Source organism: Mirounga angustirostris, unplaced genomic scaffold, assembly GCF_029215605.1.
Source record: "Mirounga angustirostris isolate CCGP_5_RB_7025 unplaced genomic scaffold, mMirAng1.0.hap1 SCAF_3, whole genome shotgun sequence".
NCBI lineage: Eukaryota > Metazoa > Chordata > Mammalia > Carnivora > Phocidae > Mirounga > Mirounga angustirostris.
The window spans coordinates 171986243-172006286 of record NW_026991711.1 but is presented as its reverse complement, the minus strand read 5'-3'; the positions used below and the strand labels follow the sequence as shown (position 1 = coordinate 172006286).

General features: G+C 33.0%; 1 protein-coding gene across 6 annotated transcripts in view; it reads left to right on the top strand.

Annotated features, from left to right (window-relative positions):
* The window catches only part of IKZF2 (IKAROS family zinc finger 2), a 156192-nt gene that overhangs the window by 91029 nt on the left and 45119 nt on the right, over nucleotides 1–20044 (top strand). For 5 of the 6 annotated variants that reach the window (XM_064587009.1, XM_064587008.1, XM_045868071.3 and 2 more), the window contains 2 exons: nucleotides 8935–9201; nucleotides 15409–15576. In XM_064587009.1, coding sequence (XP_064443079.1) covers nucleotides 8935–9201; nucleotides 15409–15576 — 435 coding nt within the window. The remainder of the gene's footprint in view (nucleotides 1–8934; nucleotides 9202–15408; nucleotides 15577–20044) is intronic. The other variant, XM_064587010.1, reaches the window with a different exon arrangement.

Here is a 20044-nt window from a genome sequence, read left to right as displayed (position 1 = left end):
TAGGCATGCACAAGAAACGTGTCGGATGGCACACACTGATCGGAGCTGTTCTTCGCTAACATCCCTTTTCTTTACTGGTAACTAGTAACCAGTTTGCTTTTGGTGACATAGGGAAACAGCAGTTCTGGGTTCTAGTCTCCAATCTGGCGCTGAGTAGAGGTGTGACTTGGACATGTTACTTCGCCCCATCTGAGCATCCTCATCTGTAAAATGAGGATATTAGGTACTTCACAGGGTGGCGATCATGATTAAATCAGGAGACACATATTATGCACCTATAGTCTTCGCTGTCATACAGTGGTCCTTTAATCAATATTATGATGATGTTTTGTGTTTAAAACCCAACTCTGCATTGATAGATTTGCCACCTGTGGTTAATTTATGCATGGTCTCTATAACTTAAAAAGAGAAGTGTAATACGTAAATTAGCAACAGTTCAACAATTACTGAATGCCTGGTGTATGTAAGGGTATGATGGTTTCTACAACTTATAATAAAAATAGCACTTTTTTTCAAGGATCTTATACTATAGGGAATGTAGAGTTAAGGCAGAAGCACTCATGGAATACTAGAGTGTGTCTTTGTGCTCAGGAAATACTTCATGAAAAAAGGTAGGAGATAAGTGGCCTTGAATGGTATGCTAATATTGATAGAAATAGGGAAAGGATTCCAAAAAATAATAATAGGAGCCAGGAAGAAAAATGAGTAGTAGAGATGTATAGGATGTGTTCCAGGAAGAATGGCTGGAAAATGACTGGAAAAAGTATAAACAACTAAGGGACTCGTAGAACATATGGCTGAAAGCTATTATGGAGCTGTGCTGAGGTTGTCCTTAAATTCTGCAACAATACCTTTGTATTTAATTTGTATACAGTGGGCGGTCATTGAAGACATTTAGAAGAGTAATAGGAGCTCTGCTTTAGGAAGATTAATCAAACAACTAAATATAATGGGGGATGAATTGGAGGAGTGGAAAGTAGTAAAAGACAGAAGAGAGACCAGTTAGAAAGCTGTTCTGGGTGAGATGGAACAGGTGATTTTAAAGTTGTTCTGGGTTGCATGAAAATGCGAAAAAAGGCTATGCAAGAAGTGGCAGATACTGAATCTTTAGGACTCTGCAAATCTTTTAAAGGATGAATAAAGGGGTAGACTGTTGTTTGCTTGTGGAATTTCTATATAAAGTAGGCTTATTTCTTCCACATTGTACATTTCTTATGAACAAGTTGTCTGGCAGAATATTCAAACTTCATCCTTGGGCTACAATGATGCCACTGTGCTGGGCTATGAGAGTGTCTGGTTTGATGATGGGCATCCTATATAAGATTTCAGGCATTGTGGGAGACCATCAAGGTCATCCCTTTTCTTTCTTTCTTTTTTTTTTTTTTTAACATAGAGAGGACACTTATTTTGTATTTATTTTGTCATGAAGACCTCTTTAAATGTAAGTGAGAGACTACATGAGCTGCTCATAGGTATGATTTATCTTTATAACAATTGACACAAAACTGTCAAAATTTGACCACAAAGGAAGTCCTAAGATGACATCCACCATAAACTGTTGGTTTAGAGATTAAAACTGATAATATTGACTTATTCCTCAAATGGCTGTCTTTACCTACCACTGATAAGTCATAACATGTCAAGGAATATAGTCAAAAAGTGGGGGTGGGGGTGGGTAGAGGATTATGTATTGACAAATTCTTCAGGAACATAGACCCTACCCCGGCCTTAAGACCAAAACTAATGTAAAAATTAGGAGGTGGTTGTTTTGAGTGGACATATACATTCCAGACTTGATAGAAAATATTAATTCAACAGTTAATTTTATGGAAACAATATTTTATTTGACCATCATAGACTTGAATTCCTAGTATTTTTTTAGCCAACTGACCTAGTTTTATAGCATATGAAAGACCTGTTTGTCCTAAATACAATATTTGTCCTAAATATACTTAGTTACTTGTTTAATTGGAGAACCAGTATCATGTCATAGAAAGATGGCTAGGCTAAGAGGCAGAAGATCTTGAGTTGATATCACGTTAACATTTACTAACTTTGTGTTCTTGGGAAAATCACTTGATGCCTCCATTTGTTTATCTGTAACTGCCCTATCTATCATTCATTGTTGAGTATCAATTGAGACAGAGTATATATTTTATAAATCATGGAGAATTATAAGTTGCTATTTTCCTGTTATTATAGTGTGCAGTTTTCATGAAATCAAGTGTTATTTTCCCCATATTACAGATGATGCAGGTGGCTGAATCAAAGTGAAGAAACATCTCAAGGTCCCACAATTAGTTAGGTGGCAGAGGGGGAGGTAAAGACGTGATTTCCTGCCTCAGGTACAGGGAAACTTTCTACTACACCATTCTTAGAATAAGAGTATTTCAGAAATCAGCACTGTCTTGATCTAGTTACTCTAGTAGGTCTAAGAAATATATAATGTCACTTTATTAGAGAAGAGAGGGTGGGGAGGAAAGGAAATGCGGTGATGTGATGTACACACTGAGAAGGCTACCCACAAATGGCTCAGCTACAGTTTAGCTACACAGTGTCTGGACTTGTCCAAAACCATTTATAAAATGAATACTTTAAGGATGTTGTGAGCTGTTTTGCAAGACTTACACATTTATTTATTCATAGTTGCAACAAACAAAGGGTTCATATTGTGTGAAATTTTGTTGAAGTTTTACAAAATGCATATACCTTAAAATAATTTTTGTTGTGATTTTACTTTAGTTGTTTAGACTGTTGGTAAGTTCCTAGTAAATAATTGTGCTTTACATCAGAGTTTTGAAGGCAGTTTGTTTTTCTAACACATTATTTAAACAGCTGCTGGGCTGTTAACATGGATTTAATCATGTTTGGTGTTTCTGTTTCGATAGTTTAAATGAGAGAGGGTTATATTAGCTCAGAAGCAACTTCAACAGATTATTAGATAGACATATTGATTCAATTAGTGTGTATAACACCATTTCAAGTAGCTGGCATAGACCAGGAGAAATTGATGCTTATAAGTAATAACACCCCTTAAGTGTCCTCTTGAATTCTCACACAACAGAAATCAAGCATATAAAAAGTCCACTTATATATCACACCTGGAACACTTTCCCCCCACCCAATTTAGTAATTAAAGAACGGTTTTAGCTATCTTTTATTATTCATCACTGTGAAACAAATATTTAAGTCTCATAGTATTTACTTCCTTTAAAAATTAAAAATTGAAAAATATAATTGGATATTTATAAATCACTAATTTGAAGGGGTAATTAATTGAGAAATCCTATTTATACTCCATATAATAAATATATCCTTTCAAATACAGCAAATAAATCATAATCCCTTTGCATTATTTTCCTAGCTAGGAAATTTTATTTTATTTTTTATTTTTTAAAATATTTTATTTATTTATTTGACAGAGAGAGAGACAGTGAGAGAGGGAACACAAGCAGGGGGAGTGGGAGAGGGAGAAGCAGGCTCCCTGCTGAGCGGGAGCCCAATGCGGGGCTCGATCCCAGGACCCTGGAATCATGACCTGAGCCGAAGGCAGACGCTTAACGACTGAGCCACCCAGGCGCCCCGCTAGCTAGGAACTTTTAATAATCTATTAGTGGATTAGTAGAATCAAGTCATACTAATAATACATTTTAAGTTTAGAAAGTTTAATTGAAATATTAAAAATATTTTAATAATGATATTTAAGGTTCTGGTTACTGTTGTATTTCCCAAAGTTGACATTTTAAAATGATAGAATTATCTGTGACAACCACATTCTAAGGATTAGCATAGAATTTGTTCCTTCCACTTGATAATTCAGAATTAACTTGAATATATTTTACCATACATATTAGAAATGATCTTTTCCCAAAAAATTTTAAAAATTGAGAATTTTATTATTTGAAGACATCAGTTGCCAGACATCACAAAATCATATGCTATCTTGCCTTGATGGGTGATTTGAGGGAGGCACGGAATAAAAAATAGTAAATGTCCAATTTCTAAGGAAAAGCCTCTTTCCATTTATGTACTGTTCAGGTCAATAATGTAACAATTATGTAACAAAATTATATGTGTTAGTAAAATATTTCCCTCCTCTCAGTCATGAACTCTTTCATGACCTGTTTCTGAGTGTATATTATCCTGTTGATATGAATTTCTTATTTAAGTTAATACTCTTCAGCTTTTAGTCTTAAACCTTCATACTCACTTTTAGCAAATTATTAGGCAAGCAGCAAATACTTAATAAATATTTGCTAGTTTATTTTTAAAGAGAATTCAGTTTTGGTCTTTGTTTCTTACTGGCTGACGTGGATGAGTTCTAGGAGTATGATATCTCTGAGCATGAAGAAGGGGGGGTGAATTTTAAATTTATAAACCTGTTTGCATTTTGAAGCAACTTTTTGCTTAAAGATAAATGTTGTAGTTTTTGTCCTGAAATATATTCAAAGCTTCTTCTACGTAAAATTGATCATAAAAGTCTTTTTTTATTAACTATTATTTTACCTGTGTTCATGAATCTCTGAGTCAACTTAATATATATATATATAATAATTAACTTTTCTTCATCACGAATACTTTAAATTTTGACTTGTCCTTTTTTTTAAACTGTAAAATCATATTATCTCCTTTAACTTAAAAATATGTAATTTAAACATCTTATTTCGTTCATTAAAATATTCAAGTATCTATATAAGTTATTTGTGACTACAATATTGAATAACAGAACAAACTGATCAATTAATTAAAATCTTTCACATCTCCTTTTCATTGCTAATAATTTGTTCTTACAAAATACTGTTCTTGCTAAATAGTTTGTCATTATATAGTAATGTGTGTAAATTCCTATAGATATGAAAAGAAGAATGTAAAATTCAGGCATATCAAGGAAACAGCCTGAAAAATAATTCTTGGTGTTGAGATTATAATAACAAGAATTCATCCCACTCACACTAACAAATTCTCTTCTTCAGAGAAATGAACCCGTTTATGAGAATGTTTTCCTGTTACCAAACTGTAAAAGAAATACCATATAATGAAGAGTAAAAATTTGATAACAAATATACTATGAATATTATACAATGATTAATAGTTATAGTAGTTTTACATATTATAGCTACAAATAATAATACAATTCTTCCATTGATATATAAATTATAATTTAGAGTATACGTAAATTTACTGAACACTTAAGTTTAATTAATGAGTTAATTTATAGTGTTCTGCATTATTTAGAAACATCTTAAATAGTGAAAATAAATTGTGAGAGAATTTCTTTTATGTTTGAGTAAGGAAGTTTTTTCTATATAAGAATTGAAATTCAAAGACTAATTGCTTTTTATCCTAAATTTCAACCTAATTTTAGTAAAGCAGACTAAAAATTCATTATGATGGGATTTTATTTGTACATAGACACCATATTAATGGAAAATTTCATCAATGATATGTATATACTAAAAATGTGTTGCATTTATTGATTTACTATATCAGTGAATATAAATTACTATATTTACTATAGCAATAGTATGTACATTCATATGTGATAAACAATTATTTAGAGTATAATATTGTTAGAGAAAAGATTGCTGAAGTTTACCATTTCTTCTGTATTTTAGTTCTAACAAATGTATACTTTTTTGGATATTCATTTCAATTATATTCCTCTGTGGATACAAAGTTCTAACTATAATTTTAATATCCAATAATTTTTAAATGACATTTTACCCATGTTAGTTATTAAATTTTGATGTCCATATTATAATATTCTCACTAGGGAAAAGGTGATCATTTAATATAACATCAAGTCATATTTTTCATAATTTTGTGCTGTTTTGAAATTTGAGAGGCCCATAAGTTTCAGACTCAGACCTACTCTTTTAAGATACATTTCTTCAATTCCTGAAATGGAATGCTGGTAGACTTTACACTCATTAAATGCAGCTTATCAGATGTCGGCCAGTTCAGGAATATAAATGATGACATTGCTGTGCAGTTTATAATTTCTAGTACATCACTTAAATATGTGGGACAATTTGCTCACAGATTAATGTATGAAGTTATGTTATATAAAGTTATTCTTTTCATTTGTTTTCTTAATTTTTTCTTTAAATGAGAATTATGAATGAAATATGGGACTACATAGGATAAAAATTAGTGTTTTACTTTGATTAGAATAATTTCATTCCCAGAAAAAAAAACATGGAAAATTTCTTGGAGTATGGAAAAACTTATTGAAGCGAAATACAGAATCTAGAAACCACAATTGAAAACTTTAAAATTCAAATACCCTTGAGTAATAAGATAATCCAACATTTGCAAAACATAATAAATATGGGGCTCAGTTCCTTAGTATATAATGCATTTAAATTCAGTGAGAAAAAACCAACAACCTAGTAGAAAATGGGCAAATAACTTTCATAGACAGCTCCCAAAAATCCCCCATTTAAATATAGACATAGATGCTCAATTTCACCCATAAAAAATGCAGATTAAAATCTATAGTAAAATACCAGTTTTTATCTAATAGATTGACAGTTCAATGTGATATTATATAATATCTATAATAGCAATAATCTTACATTTTATTGATAAAGCCTAGGAATAAATTATATTGATAAAATAGATTTTATGTGGCTGTTAGAAAGAATAGTGTGGGTTTCTGTGTACTAATATGGAAAAATTAAACAGATATTATTAAATGAAGAGAGCAAAGTTAAGGTCAGGTAAATTATACATTCCAATTTGTGTAAAGAGAGGCCATCTACACACACACACACACACACACACACACACACACACTTCTGAATTAGAAAATGAGGATAGTTGCTTTTGAGACCAGAATTTAGGGGTGAACTTTGAGTAGAAAAGACTTAATTTTCATTTTTTATCCTTTAATTTTTCTCTGCTGTGTTCATGGATTTTTTAAATATATAAAACAATTCTAAAGAAAGAAAATTCTTAATTTACTAAAACACACAGTGAATACTGTCTGAACACTTCCTAGATGCCACACATTTTTTGAGCATGTTGGTGAAATTAAGATAGATAAAGTATGGTGTCTATCTTCTCAAAAACTGGTAAAGTGGTACTTATTTGTAACTAGGATAAAACTCAGTGTAGTAGATTTTCTATTAGAAATGGGGCCAAGAAGCCTATATACTCTTTTGTAGATCTCAGAGTAGTTTACATACTATAATTGATCTTCACAAAACATTATGGAAAAAATAGAGCACTGTCACCAGAAAAATAATAGGTAAGCCCATTTTCTGTATTTGCTCACTTAATGCTCACATCAGCCTGAGAAAGTGGTACCATTGTCGTCCTCATTTTATAAAGTACACGAGGGACTTAAGTACCTTTTAAAACGTGACACTGCTTCTAATGAGTGCCAGAGCTGGTATTCAAATCCAAACACTCTGGTTACAGGATCCTCACTCCTAATAGCTGAACTATTCTACTTAAACTTCATTTTGTAGTTTGAATTTATATCTACTTTGCAAACAAAAGACAAAAAAATTCAGACATTAAATAACTAGTTCAAGTTTCTACTGCTAATAAATGTCAGAGCCATGGTCTGTGGGCTAAATACAGTGATCTCATTTTGTACCACGTTGCCTCTATTCTTAGGGGAGTTCCAAGGGAGGGGAGCAGGGGAAGAGCCATTTTGATAGCACTACCTGTTTAAATACTAATGACAAATCACAGAATGTGTGGTTTCTCTAAGAAAATTACAGTAAAAAGAACTTACTTCCTTTTTATGAATGTTTCCTCCATCCAAGTAGTACCAAATAATTTGTTTTGCTCAGGAACTTTGATATGATTTCTTAAGAAATTTTCAAGATCAGGGGATAAAAAACTGGTATTCATTTAAAGCCTGTTTCTGCTTTGTGAAAAGACTTTGTCAGCAATCCAGAATGAGGGCTGTGCTAACAAAATTCCAACTTTTCTGTGGGATGATCCAAAAACAGCAAACAGAAGGCATTAAATTTCTTAACAGTCACAAGTACATGCATGCATGTTATGCCATTCCTGTCATTCACTGCTTTTTGGTGTGCATAGATTAAAGTTGGAATACTTTGATTTGCAGACTAATATGTTCCATAGAGAATTTACTTCGTATAAAAAAATAAAGAGTAGGTTAAGAGCATGTGAAGTCTGTGCATTCTGCCCTACATTTATAGAGCTCTTCATTGAATATATGTTTTTAATCTGATTTTAGGATATTTGCCTTGACAGTATGCCTTCATACATCTAAGACACTTGCTAGATTAAGATCCCAAGTTGTTTCTCTTGCTCAGTTTTGAAGCAGTTTTATACAAGTATTCTGATGTGAAACAGAATGTGTGTGTATATATACATATAAATATGATTGTGTATTTTGTATATGTATAAATATATATATATATGATTGTTAAGAAGCATGGCTCAGTGGGTTAAGCAATATCTAATCTTGTCTCATACATAATGCTGAGTCTCAGTAGTGACAAAATCAAAAGCCAATACCAGAATTAAGGACTTGCTTTAAAAATATTTAACGAAGGGGATGGGTATTCAGGAGGGCACATATTGAATGGAGCACTGGGTGTTATATGCAAACAAGGAATCATGGAACACTACATCAGACACTAATGATGTAATGTATGGTGACTAACTTAACATAATAAAATAAAATTTTTAAAAAATTAAAAAAATATATAAGTTGAAGAAAGAAATGTGTGTACAAATGAAGTGTCATTCTGTTCACCTCGAGGTTTTTTGAGCCATCTTCACTTTGATGGCAAAGTCACTAAAATATTTTCGAGCACAGTATGTATTAACATTGCATTGGTGATTTCCATCCATGTTCATAGAATGGCACTGGGTGGAGAAGAGATGTAGATGACAACACATAACCTGCATTTAAAATGCCTTCATTTCTTCTTTTTTAAATTACAGCAAATTCAGTAAAGCTAGAAATGCAGAGTGATGAAGAGTGTGACAGGAAACCCCTGAGCCGTGAAGATGAGATCAGGGGCCATGATGAAGGTAGCGGCCTAGAAGAACCCCTAATTGAGAGCAGCGAGGTGGCTGACAACAGGAAAGTCCAGGAGCTTCAAGGCGAGGGAGGAATCCGGCTTCCGAATGGTAAACTGAAATGTGACGTCTGTGGCATGGTTTGCATTGGGCCCAATGTGCTTATGGTACATAAAAGGAGTCACACTGGTAAGCAGCTGAAAGAATAACCTGATGACTGCCTGTGACATCTGATGTTGATATTACCTGACATCTATTCTCTTTCCTTTTTATTCAGGGGTGGCAGTGGTGAAACTACCTTTTCAGAATTCTGCTAGTATTGGATTGCTGAAAAGCAGAGAGTAGCCTGGGTCTTGACTTCCAGCCTTCAAATCTGAATAGCATATCAGAAAAGAAGTTTGGGATTCAGTTTCCACAGTTCTTAATATAGCAATAATATGATAAGGGTTCAAAAGGTATAGGAGAATCTCATTGTGTAACTTAATCTTTTTGTATTTCTATACGTATTTTACCATACCCATAGGCAGGTAATATAGTTTGCTAGCTAAGAGTTTATACTATAAAATGGTACTCATGCATTTATATAGAGGTGGATCATTTTCACCTTATCTGGTTAACTTCTTGGAATACAATTTCCAATCAGTCTCTGCCTACCATGGGTCTCTGTATTAGGCAGATACTTTCCCTAGTTGAGGATGTTACCATCTTCCTGTAATTTTTTTTAATTATAACTCCTGCAAAGAGATATGTAGGGTACAGTATAGCCAAGAGTAGTGGGTATGCTGGTAGGAATGTGTAATGATGGAACAGGGTGAGGAAAAGAGGATTCCGATTAATATAGTATATACTTTTAGACATTTGAGTAATGTAAAAAAATAGCTAAATGAGGAGAAGGCCTTATTTAAATCTCTCCAAATCCTTTGGCAAAATGAAAAAAAAAAAGTTTAAATAAAAAAAAAAAAACAGAAATGAGATTATGTGTAAGAAAGGCAGATGGTTGACTCTTAAAGTTTTAAGTCCATATGAAAATTGATTTAAAGATGGTACCTTTAACTATAATGCAAAGTAGTATTATATAGCAAAATATTAATCACTAATACTCTCAGAGTTTTAAAATATGTTTCTCTTTGGAAGAGAGAGAAATCAATTTAATTAGTAGGTGCTTAAAACATGAGAGATATGGGATACACTGAAGTCTTTTTAGCCCAAATCTCTCATTTACACATGAAGAAACTGAAGCCCCAAACAGTCAAATGATTTGTCCATTATCCCTTATGTAGTTAGGTCATTATGAGGCTAAAACCAAGGTTTCCTGATGCCCAGACTAGTTTTGTGCAAATATACTGTACTTGGTATCTCACTGCACCAACATTTAATGATGAGATATGATTATAAGGCTTAAAAATTATAGTAAGAAGTTACACATTAAAATCAATGTTATCTTAATCAAAATCATCAGGTTTAGAACCTGTACCCTTATTCCAGCTCTACAGTTACATGTTAACTTTTGGTTTTATTTTTAATTTCCTCTTTAAACAGCATATTTTAAAAATATTTATATTGCTAGTGTAGATTTTTTTACCTTAATTAAGAAAAATTCTTCAAGAAAAGTTAAAAGATCGAGTTTGGTATTTTATAAGAAAAATAGGAAAAGACTATAAAATAATGAGTCTACTTTTCATCTATGCTCATGAAGTAACGTTAACTGCAGTTCTAAAAGAAGAGTTCTACCAAGTTATAATGTATTCATTATCTCACAGTGATTATATTGAGGTAGATAACACCCATTCAAATGTGTAACTAGCAACATATAGACTAAACAAAAGTAGTCTAATGACTTTTCAGTTGAATTGCATATAATGTACATTTTAAGGCTAAAAAGTATACTAACTACAATTTTTTGTAAGATTTCTAATAAACCTTTTATGGTCTGAGTCAAGAAAATTTAAAGAACCTGAGTGTGCTCTCTTGAATATTTAGGTTAATCAATGTTTCACTGCATTTGCAGTGATTTTCATGAGGATTGTTGGTTTGTAAACACAAGAGTGATTACATACTGTACTGCTTATTTAATATTTACTACTATAGTAGAGTTGAATTATTCTGATTCTGAAAATCATCAAATTGACATGGAAGATGTTTCTAAATAGTTATACGGATTTCCACAAGTTCTGTGAATATGGGATTCACTCAACTAGTAAAGGCAAGAATGGACAAATTAACTAAAGTCCTCTTGTAACTTCATGAACTTTTATTGTTAATGAATGTTTATTGGAGTATTATAAAAATTACACTTTCCTCAGATCTGGAAAGTTTCTGTTAAATAGCCATTCATAGAGGAGCTTGGGATACCTGCCACACATTATTGACCTTGAAATTGTGATATATCTTTAAAGTAGTTATTTTTATATGTATTTCTGATGACCCAGTTTATATATCTAAATGGGTCATGACCTTTCAACTCCATTTTAGTACTCTTTGAGAACAGAAAGTCTATTTGTATGTTTTGTTTTGTTTTTTTAATTTAAACTAGATTGAAAAAAATGTGGTCAGGATCTAGTATTAACCAAATGTTTTCTCATTAATGCCATGAACTACTGTCTTCATTTCAGAATTCCCCCCTCTCACCAATTATTTATAGCTAGTTTAAAAGGCACTGTCTTAAATCCTTATAAAGCCTTCGGGAAACATGTTTGTGTGTCATAGAATATCCAATATAAAATTGATAGTATAAAAATATACACAACCACCACCCAGTTTACTAAGATGACGTGTGGAGTATCATATCTAATTCACTTCTTCTTTCTCTTTCAAACTCTACTAAAGTGCCAATTCTAGTGTCTTAGAAATGGGTTGGTGTTATTTATTTCTTGGTGTTGCTACTCTAGTAGGTAATCAGGTAATATTGTCATCGGATACTCCAGGCACTCTTCACTGTGATACAGGCAGAATAAAAGAAGTAGGGGTAGTAAATCAATTCTTGCTTAAACACGAATTGATGTGGACCATTATAAATATAGACTATCCTTAACTTTGCCCTTCTTTGGAGTAGAGTACTCCCATCTTTGTAACTCTGTGTATATTGTAGCTTTATGGAACCATTCTTTTGCTCCAAGGTCTTCTCAACAAATACTTGGAATTTTTCTTATTTGTAGGTGGTTGCTCCATCCAACACAGGAACACCCTCTGTCTTTGATTCATCAAAGCAAACTGATGCATGTATACTTGTATTTCAGTTGAATATTTAAACAGATCTAGAAATATGTGTTTATGAAAGTACATAAAATAATGAAATATAATTTATTTCAAAATAAGAATAGATAACTTCATTCTGGGAATAACTAAAAAAGGTCCTTGAGCAGATTTTTTTATAAAAAATCTAACCAAAACAAAACAAGAAGCAGATTAAGAATGGAAATGAATGATAGCATGGCCACATATTAATTGTTCTCCTGGATTCAGAGTTGTTAATCCAGACTTTTGTACCCACCCATGGGTATTGTTATCACAGATACAATAACCTATTTGATTTTTTCAATTGGATTATACTGTATAGTGTATTTAGTACATTTGTGGTGTTTTCTTGAAGTTTGCTTTTCTTTATTTCTGAATAAGAACATGATTAATATATTTTTTTAGGCAAAGTCTAAACTTACTCGAAAAGGACTAGTTGATTGAGCCTATTTGTTAAAGAAAAAGCAAATTATTTAAAAAATAATTGAGATGCATTGTTTCAAGGCACAACACAATATATGAACCTTTTACTTAAATATCAGCTCATTTTACATGTATCTCATAATCCCAATTCAAGATTTAATTCATGTAAAGCAGATCAATATTTCTCAAAGCTTCATCAGCTGAAATCAAAGTACATTATTATCATTGCCCCTTTCCTCTTATCAAAAACAGGAACATGGTTTGTTAACCTTCATCATGCCTTTCTTTATTTCCCATGGCCATGGGAATATAGTTAGCAAATGTCTCCACACTAAGACACACTCAGTGACAGACAGTATTTCCTGATATACCTAGACCCCTTTTCATTTCTCCTGCCTCTTTAAGGATGATCATATAAATTCAGAAGTAATTCTATTAAAAAATATTTGAAGATATCTGGAATATTTTGTAAATGTAAAAACAAAATTACCCTGTCATTAGTCTCATGAACTCAATTAGATGAATTTTAAAATTCTTTTTAAAGAGAGTTATCCTTATTATTTTTTCTTTTTTGATTAGCATTACTTGGTATGACAAATTCAGTACTCTAAATTAGGAATTTTTAAATATTTCAATTTTAGGAGGCTTAATGAAAATCTAAGCGTGTTACAGGAGTATTTTCTAAAGGCAAACATGATTTCAAATGTTTTTATTCACCAAACTAATTTAATTCATTTTAAAGTTATTGCATACTGATTTGTTACTTGCCTGGAAGACCCTACATAGATTTCAAAAGTAAAATCAAGTATTTGGAGTGAAAAGTATAATTTGCATTTGCTGTTTTCCTACGGTATAAAAATTCTCATGAAGAAAGTGCATCCTTCTTTTTTATTAATAATTCCATGGCAGGGGTGAGGAGTAGAAATTCCTGATTTTAAAGAGCTATAGACTGCTATTTCATTGAAAAAAAAAAAAAGTCAACAAATTAAGTTGTGTGTGTGTGTGTGTGTGTAAAGATTTACCAAATTTAGATTTATTTTAAAACTTTAGTTTGTAAGACTTCATATAAGGGGTTTTTCGGTAAAGTATTTCTCTCTTAAGCTGTATTTAGTGTTGATTTAATTTGTCAGTTTCATCAAATGAATCAAACAAGTGAAATAAGATCAAATTTTTTTTTTGAAATAAGATCAAATTTAGGGTAACTTTAACATAATTTTTTTTTCAACTTAATACACTAGTACAAGGACTTTTTGTAAATGTAGTTCAGATCTCCAGATCTTGTAACAAAAACCTTTAGCCTTGCTACACGAACACACAAATTACATTTTTTGGGGTATGTATCTCATAAAGTTCCAAAATGATCAAGTAGTACAGAATTTGAGACACACCTGATGTATCAATTTTTAATTTCTTTAGGTTTTATAACAAATCTATATGATAGAATGTGCAGTGGCAACTGCAAGAAAATGGCCAGTTTATCTTCTTTATGACTCCTGGCTTCCTTTAATAGAAAGAATCATTGAGTTTGCATTAATTAAAAGCCTCCCCAAAATATTTGAGGTTTCATTATTCACTATTTTCAAATGTTTCAGTTAAAGATACAAAACATGAGAATTCAGTATAAATGTTTAAGTATTAAAATTATAATCTTCATCTAACCTCAAGTACAGAAATAGTCCCGTTAAACCAAAAGTGAATTTTTAAAATATTTTATTTCCGTCCTAAACTTTGAGCTTTACTATTTTGTACTATTTATATATTAATTTATAGTTTAGTTCATGAATATCTTTAGAGATCAGCAAACTTAAAATGATAGTATTTTCTTCATGGTTTGACCCTACTTGCTAATTTTACTGCTTCCCCAACTACACATTTTTATGTTCAGTGACCTTGGTGACAGCCAGTTGATGACAATAGACTGATAATTCTGGCTTAAACAGTTTTATAGCCGTATCCAATAATAGGAAAAAAGAGAGAAAATGTTTCAAATTATTTTCACAACAAAAAGAATATACAGGAAATATCTGGATGAATAATTTTCTTTGGATTTTCCCTGTTTATATCAGGAAATTTTGCCAAAGCTTTCACTGTTAGTGACTAGGAATGAGACCTGGGCCTGGGCTAATTTTGGGAGATTTTGTGATGATGAACTTTGTAACCTGGCACCCGGAAAGAGAATTATCAGCTAAATCAGAGAATTAGACTAAAGATCCCTTCCAAGTCAAATTCAAAATTTCTGTAATTTTAAAAGAGATAGCATGGTACAATAGAGCAAGATTTTGTAGTCCAACTGAGCAAGATTCATATCAGTTTAAGTACTTATTAGCTCTGTAACTATCAGATACCTTGATACTTGAACTTCAAGTTCTTCATTTGCAAACTGAAATTATAGATGCCTAATTAGTAATATCATTATAAGGTTTGAAATATTCTATGTAAAGCTACCAGTAAAGTGAGTAAAGTGATGGCACTTAGTTGTTCAAACAGTGGTCAATGCTATTGCTGATTCTTTTGAGTCAGTGACAGGAATCCTGTAAAATTTATCTGAAGAGAGGAAACTGCACTTGACCTAAAGTTGAAGGCTTCAGTATTAGCAAATTTTAGGAAGATAAAGGTTTAGAAGTCTAAAGGGGGAGAAGAATATTCTCAGCACAGAGAACTGGAACCAGTTAATAGTGTAGAGATCAGTCCCTTCCACATAACCTACTTGATCTTTCCTACCTCTTTTCCTTTCGGCAGGTGAACGTCCCTTCCACTGTAACCAGTGTGGAGCTTCTTTCACTCAGAAGGGCAACCTTTTGAGACACATAAAGTTACACTCTGGAGAGAAGCCGTTCAAATGTCCTTTTTGTAGCTATGCCTGTAGAAGAAGGGACGCCCTCACAGGACACCTCAGGACCCACTCTGGTAAGTGTCACTGACTCTTTGAGAAAAAAGCTAAAATATAAGAATTCAGGAAAGCGTTACAGAATAATACAGAATAACTTATAGCTTTGGTACATAGCTAGGAATGAGCTAGACAATATTTTTGTGTACATTGAATAACTGATAAATTTTGCAAGATGCATGTGGCCCTTCCTTTTTTTAGACTTACAGACTTGGCAAAAAGTAGCACCATCAATGGAAGTGTCTCTTATTTCAAGCTCTTGAAGTAAGGAGACAACTGCTCTGTAGATTCTCTATGATTTTTAATTTTATAATTATTAATTCAGTAATTATGGTTAATCCAGGATAATGGAAAATCTAGTAAAATATCATAGTTACATGCTAATATTATCATAGAGGAGATGAAAGCTGTGATATTTTTCAACTGATACAGTGCCCAGGCTGGGACCTCAGTGGGAAATCAAATGTCGCTATTTTTAAACTTGAAAATATTATGCTCATTAGAAAATTGGCTGTTAGAGTATTTTATATTTCATTTAAACGCACCTTGTTTCTTTAACTCTCAAAATATAGTCATTGGATTTTCTCTGAACTTTTCTCTCTTCATAAATCATCATTAAAAAATCTAGAATAAGTGCGATATTTTTAAAATGCTAGAATATAGTACATAAAAGAGCAAGAATGATTAGAAATCTGAATGAATCTCATTTGACTTTTAGCATGAATTGCCATAACCAAGAAGTGAAAGGTGGATAATTAATATAGAATACTCTCAAGCCAGTTTTATATCCTCCTTCTGTCCATAATGACATATTAAAATTTAATTTTAATATGAAGATATGATGGAAGTGATATTTTCATCTACATTGACAAATTGTATTAGAGAGTGCTGTGGATTGTGAGGTAATGCTTGTATTATCTTTTTTTTACATTTTCCCTATTAATCCTTAAGGCTTTACTTGGTTTTTAACATGAATGTGAAATGTGTAAACTATTTTAGACATTAACTTGTAAATTTGGAGCAGTTATAGAAAAATGAAATGAATGCAAATATAAATAAAAAATATTTTAAGTATATAGAGTTACTTTCCTCCTTGATTCAAAGCAATTCCCTTATTTCCAATTATGACATATTTTATTTTAAATCATGCTATGAAAATTACATCTTTATTATAAAAATTATTCTTTATTGAAGGATGTTTTTAACATGTGACAGTTAATTCCTTTAGCTAGCCATGTACTCTGGCTTATTAAAGCATTATTGAATTGACCATGGATTGTATAAAGCATAAATTTTCATGAACATTATCTATTACATGAAGTTGAGGAAAAAATATAACTTTAAACATTTATTTCATTCTTTACAAAGTTGTGTTACTTTTAATATCATAGTTTAATGTACAATTGTTACTTTACCTGGGATTGCTATATTGCCCTTAGAAGGTTCAATGCCTTCAAAGCTCAACCTCTCTGGAAGGCTTTTGATAACTCAGTTTGTGTTGCCTTGATTTCCTTTTTGTTCTTTTAACACATCCATCCATGTGGGTGGTGTCTAAGAAGACATCTTGGTTTTTGTTTCTATTGAACTGGGCAGTTGCAATCATCATCTTTTTTGCAAATTAGTTATGACTCATTAGAGGTTCCTGGTTGGTGGCTAATGAAGTGAGGAATGAGAAATACGCTACTCCAAAAGTAGGCCATTCCCATTGGCTTTCACCAGGCCAGACACTTGACAACACTTACATGGTTCTGTGTAATAATTATCAAGTTTGTGTGTATAGTGAAGCTGTTTCTGTGAAATTGCATATTTTGTAAATAAATATACTGCTACTTTGAGGTTCAAAAAAATAAAGATATGGACCCTGTAATTGCAATCATGCTATTATTTTGCAATTTGCTGGCTAATTAAAGAGAGTTTAATGGAGCAATGCGAGTGAGGAGGGTGTCATCCAGCTACTGCAGCATCAACAGGTGATATGAATTCAGTTATAGTTCTAACTATAACCTAGAATATTTGCCATTGCCAATGCTTTTTGTAATAGATACAGCATAAAACATAGCTGCTAAAGTCCGTGCCTCTCCAATTTGTTCAGAAAGCCCAAATTGATCATTATAGCTTTCTTCTTCTGCTACCAAATCCATCTTTCCCTTACTCTCACCCTCTTTTTTAGCACCTGGGCTGAACAGGATTCTTTATCTGATGAGTGACCCAGACCTTAATTTCTATAAATTCTGAGGGTTTGATGGTCCTGTTTTCCTTGGATTACTGCAATTTTTCAGTAACCAGGATTATTGGGCACATTTTTTAAAAGAGGTACCCCAGTGAATCTCCTGAGTTCCAAACATAGCAACAATCCAAAACCATCTTGGTAGTCTGGAAAAGTTACCAACCAATAGCCCACTTCTGTCCCTCTTAGTTTAGCAGCTTGAGATGCCCCAGATAGCAGGGAGTAGTCCAGTATGACAGTTCCAGAACTCTGATCCCTGGTGGAAAGAGTCTTCCCTTGGGCACCTAGGACATACATCACAGCAGCATACAAATTTTGCCTCCTTCTTCATGGTGAAATGTGCAAAGCGCAGCCATTTTCATTTATTATAGAGGACCTAATTCAACATGTCTCGACCACCAAACCCATAACATTTCACTAATGCTGTGCTTCTCTGAACTTTCTGGGGCAATTATCTCCTGTCCTCTAGCATATATCTTACTGAGGCATCTCAGGTATTTACTACTTCCTGCTCACCATGTCCAGTCAGTACCGTGAATATAATGTTCCAACTTGATGTTCTGTGGGATGTCAAGATGAACAAGATTTCTTTGGACTGTATTATAACAGAACAGTTGACCTAGCCTTAAGCTAAGATAATAAAAGTATGCTGTCCCTGCAATGTGAAGGCAAAGTGCTTCAGATTATCTGTTGATAAGGAATTATTTTCCAAAGAAATTGTTAAGTCAGTATCACCATACCTGGTATCAGGGCCTATGTTATAGTTTAATATGTGCCAGTAAAGATACTACAGCTAGAACTGCATCTGTAGTTGGCATTTTGATGTGATTAAGACTGCATGCATCCACAGAACCATCTAGCTTGCATTAGCCTAATAAACAGTATAAATGGGTGTGTGGTAGGAATCCCCATGACATCTTTCAGTTTTAGTTTGCTATCTTTAAGTCTAGGGCTGTGATCTCCACTGTGGTAGCAACTAGCCTCCTGTGGCTAGTGCCACATATTGAAATGATATGTTCTTATTAAATAAAATCTATTAAAATTAATTCCTAACCTTTTTAAAGTGTGGCCACTAGAAAATTTAAAATTACGTGTGTGATTCATATTTGCATTGGACAGCTCTGTTCTTGGCTTTTCATGATAGCCATGGGTCAGGGAACCAACATAAGGATTCTTCCCATTACCGAGTTTATTTGTTCCCACAATACTGTAAGATGGACTTGGGTAAAGTCTACATATATATCTTGACCTCCATATGCCCCTACTTTGAACTGGTGGACTACAGTGGCATTTTGGGTTCCAGAGATTAATGTCAACTCAGAGCTAATCTAATAGACTAATAATCTGTGGTAGGACTTGGTATCTCCTTTTCCTACCATAGAGCCTCTGTCACTCTGAGATCACATATACATTTAAATCAGGGAGGCCAGATCTATTTGCAACATCTCTCATTGTTCTCTCCAGCCTACAGAAGACAATTACCATAAAGCTTTTCAAGCATGCGCCTTCTTTCCTTACCAGTGTAATTCTTTGGTGATAGGAGTGTCCCACAGGCCCTTCCTGAAGTATGTAAGTGGCAGGCTGAACGGGGTGATTCATAATACATCCTTTCCATTATTCTTACTTATTTGAGCTTTTGTTCTTCTTCCTCTTTGCTATGTTCAACTTTTTACTAATAAGCCATCATTGAATCAAGGATTCAATTAACCAGTCACTCCCACTTGCTCAAGGCAATATATTAAATCTCAAATCCAGGTGAATGCATATATATTGATAAATTTGGCCCAATCTAGCATTTTGGTTCATCTTCTTGGTATAAAACCCTTAAAATCGATTCATTCCCTTACATGCTAACTGGACTCCTGCTGATACAAATTGGCAGTTTTGCAATTCTTTCAGTGTATAGGCTGTCACCTCCTCGATCAGGCCTTGATTTTGGTTATATTAGGATCTAACTTATTATGAGCCTAGGGGCAATGAGAGTTAATAGGAATGAGTCCTGAAAAGAACTGCCATTTTCTGATTGGGTTCTTGCCTCAGCTGAAGCAATCGAAAGTCTTCTGACTTTATGGGAATGCTGATTTATGGAGCATTAGTTTCCTTAGATGGAAAGGTAGGGAGTGAGGACTGTGTCTTCCAGCAAGAGTGGTTTGGAAGTGTTTGGGAGCTCAACATTCTGAGCCTTAGTATTTGATCTGATAGTACCATTCCATGTTTCACTAGTCCATTGCCAAGACCTGTTGTATTGGTATTGCCCATTT